The 2235-nt window shown below is 49.6% G+C and overlaps 1 protein-coding gene across 1 annotated transcript in view; it reads right to left on the reverse strand.

The window, feature by feature from the left end:
* EFCAB12 (EF-hand calcium binding domain 12) overlaps window positions 1-2235 on the reverse strand; it is a 25563-nt gene that overhangs the window by 11946 nt on the left and 11382 nt on the right. Inside the window, exon 4 of the mRNA XM_021707350.1 lies at window positions 810-966. Within this exon, the coding sequence (XP_021563025.1) occupies window positions 810-966 (157 nt within the window). The remainder of the gene's footprint in view (window positions 1-809; window positions 967-2235) is intronic.

Consider the following 2235-nt stretch of genomic DNA (forward strand, 5'->3'; position numbering starts at 1 on the left):
CCTCGACCTGCTGGGCTCCGGGGATCCTTCCGCCTCAGCCTTCCAAGCAGCCGGAACTACAAGCACACACTACCACGCCCAGCTCATTTTTGATTTATTGTAGAGATGAAGTCTCGCCAAGTTGCCCAGGGGGTCTTGAACCCGCGGGCTCAGGCAATCCACTCACCTCAGCCTCCCAAAGGCGCAGGATTACAGGCTGAGCCACCCAGCCCGTCTGGGAAGTCCATTTCTAATTTGCCTCTGTGCGTTTTCTGGCCAGATGTGGCCCCACAAGCACATGACTTGGCAAATGGAATCTGAGCTGTGTACAACATATACAGCTGTCACAGCAACCCTGCTATCATGCTCCTGAAAGCAGAAAACTGAAGTCGATTTTTCAATAAATGCCAAACGTGCTACTTCTGGTTCTGAACAAGAATTGCTAGTTAACATTTTTTATAAATATTGTGTGGATTACTAGAAAGAGGCCTAGACCTGCATACAAATAAACATCTCTGGAAAGGCTTTGCTATTTGGGTCAGTTTTCAAGCTATCAGTTGGGCTCTGGTGGGCTGAGACTACCTTCTGAATACCCTCCTCTAAGGGCAAGGGATCCTCATTCACCTTTGGAGGGACACAGTGGTGGTGGGGCGCTCAGCTACTCCTTGGTTGACCTCTGGGCCTGGAAATCCCAGGTGCTTAGCCAACTACAGCAAACCAACATTGGAGAACGCACTCAGGAAGGGAGTGGTGACAGAGAGGCCAGGGCTGTGGGCACCATGCTCACTTCCACAGTGGGGATGAGGGGGCGCAGGATGGGGGGTACGCACACTCCTTTGCAGTGGGCAGGGTGCTCCTCTGCTGAGCCAGAGACCACTGCTTGTAGGTATTGGCCAGGATGTCCAGGGTGATGGCGCCGTGCTTCCCGAGAGAGCTGAGATAGATCACCACATCCTCCACCTCTTGGTTATTCAGAGGGACTCCGGCCTGAGGAGAGAAGAGGCTCCCAAGAGGGACAGGCTCCCTTTCAGAGATCCTGTCCTGGCTGCCAACACCTTCCTACCCCGCACCCCCTTCCATTCCTAGTTTTATCCACAACCATTTCCAAATCATACCCAAGATCCCTGCTGCAGGAGCTCAGAGCCCTTCCCAGTCCCTGAACATACCCCTGCACTTTCTCACCCTCTCTGCCTGAAAAACTCCTATCTCTCCTTCAAAGCCCTGTCCAGATGTCACCATCTTTACAGAGTCGGCTGCTTCTTCCTCTGGGCTTCCACCCCACTTCGTACCAATCTCAGTGTCAGTATTTCCTATGCTGGATACAAAGAATGATTTCATATGTCCATCATCTTTGTCCATGACACATAAAACAACACATAAAACTTCCTTCACTGAAGTAAAATAGGACATGAAATACCATAACCCTTATTTTTTTAAGGACAATAATCAACTCTGGAGGTGTATAATACTTGCTAGCAACACTGAGTATTCAAGGAGAAAAGTTTCAAATGATAGCCAGGCGTGGTGGTGCATGCCTGTGGCTCCAGCTACTTGGAAGGCTGAGAAGGAAGGACCGCCTGAGCCCAGCAGGTCAAGGTTGTGGTGGCCATGAGTGTGACACTGCACTCCAGCCTGGGTAACAGTGAGACTCTGACTCAAAAAAGTTTGTTTGTTTGTTTGTTTTGTTTTGAGTCAGAGTCTCACTTTTGTCATCCAGGTTGGAGTGCAGTGGCATGCTCACTGCCACCCCAGCGTTGACCTGCTGGGCTCTGGCAATAACCTTCTGCCTCAGCCTTCCAAGTAGCTGGAACTACCACACCTGGCTAATATTTTTTTATTTATAGTAGAGATGAAGTCTCACCAAGTTGCCCAGGCTGGTCTTGAACCTACGGGCTCAGGCAATCCATTCACCTCGGCCTCCCAAAATGCTAGGATTACAGGCTGAGCCACCGTGCCCAGCCAAAAAAAGTTTTAAATGAAATACAATTTTGTTCTTCAGTTTCTTTAGACAACAGGCATTGTTCACTGAACTTTCCTTAAGTAAGATCAGAACTCCCCTGGTGCTGGAGGATTTAATATTTTATCTTTTTGGTTATGACGATTAAAGACCCTTTACCTTTTTGTTTTTTTGAAATGCTTTGAAATGTTGTTCACGCCGGGCTCAGTGGCTCAGCCTGTAATCCCGCGCCTTTGGGAGGCTGAGGTGAGTGGATTGCCTGAGCCCGCGAGTTCGAGACCTGCCTGGGCAGCAAGACC

Source organism: Carlito syrichta, unplaced genomic scaffold, assembly GCF_000164805.1.
Source record: "Carlito syrichta isolate Samal-C Ts95f unplaced genomic scaffold, Tarsius_syrichta-2.0.1 Scaffold117927, whole genome shotgun sequence".
NCBI classification, from domain to species: Eukaryota; Metazoa; Chordata; class Mammalia; order Primates; family Tarsiidae; genus Carlito; species Carlito syrichta.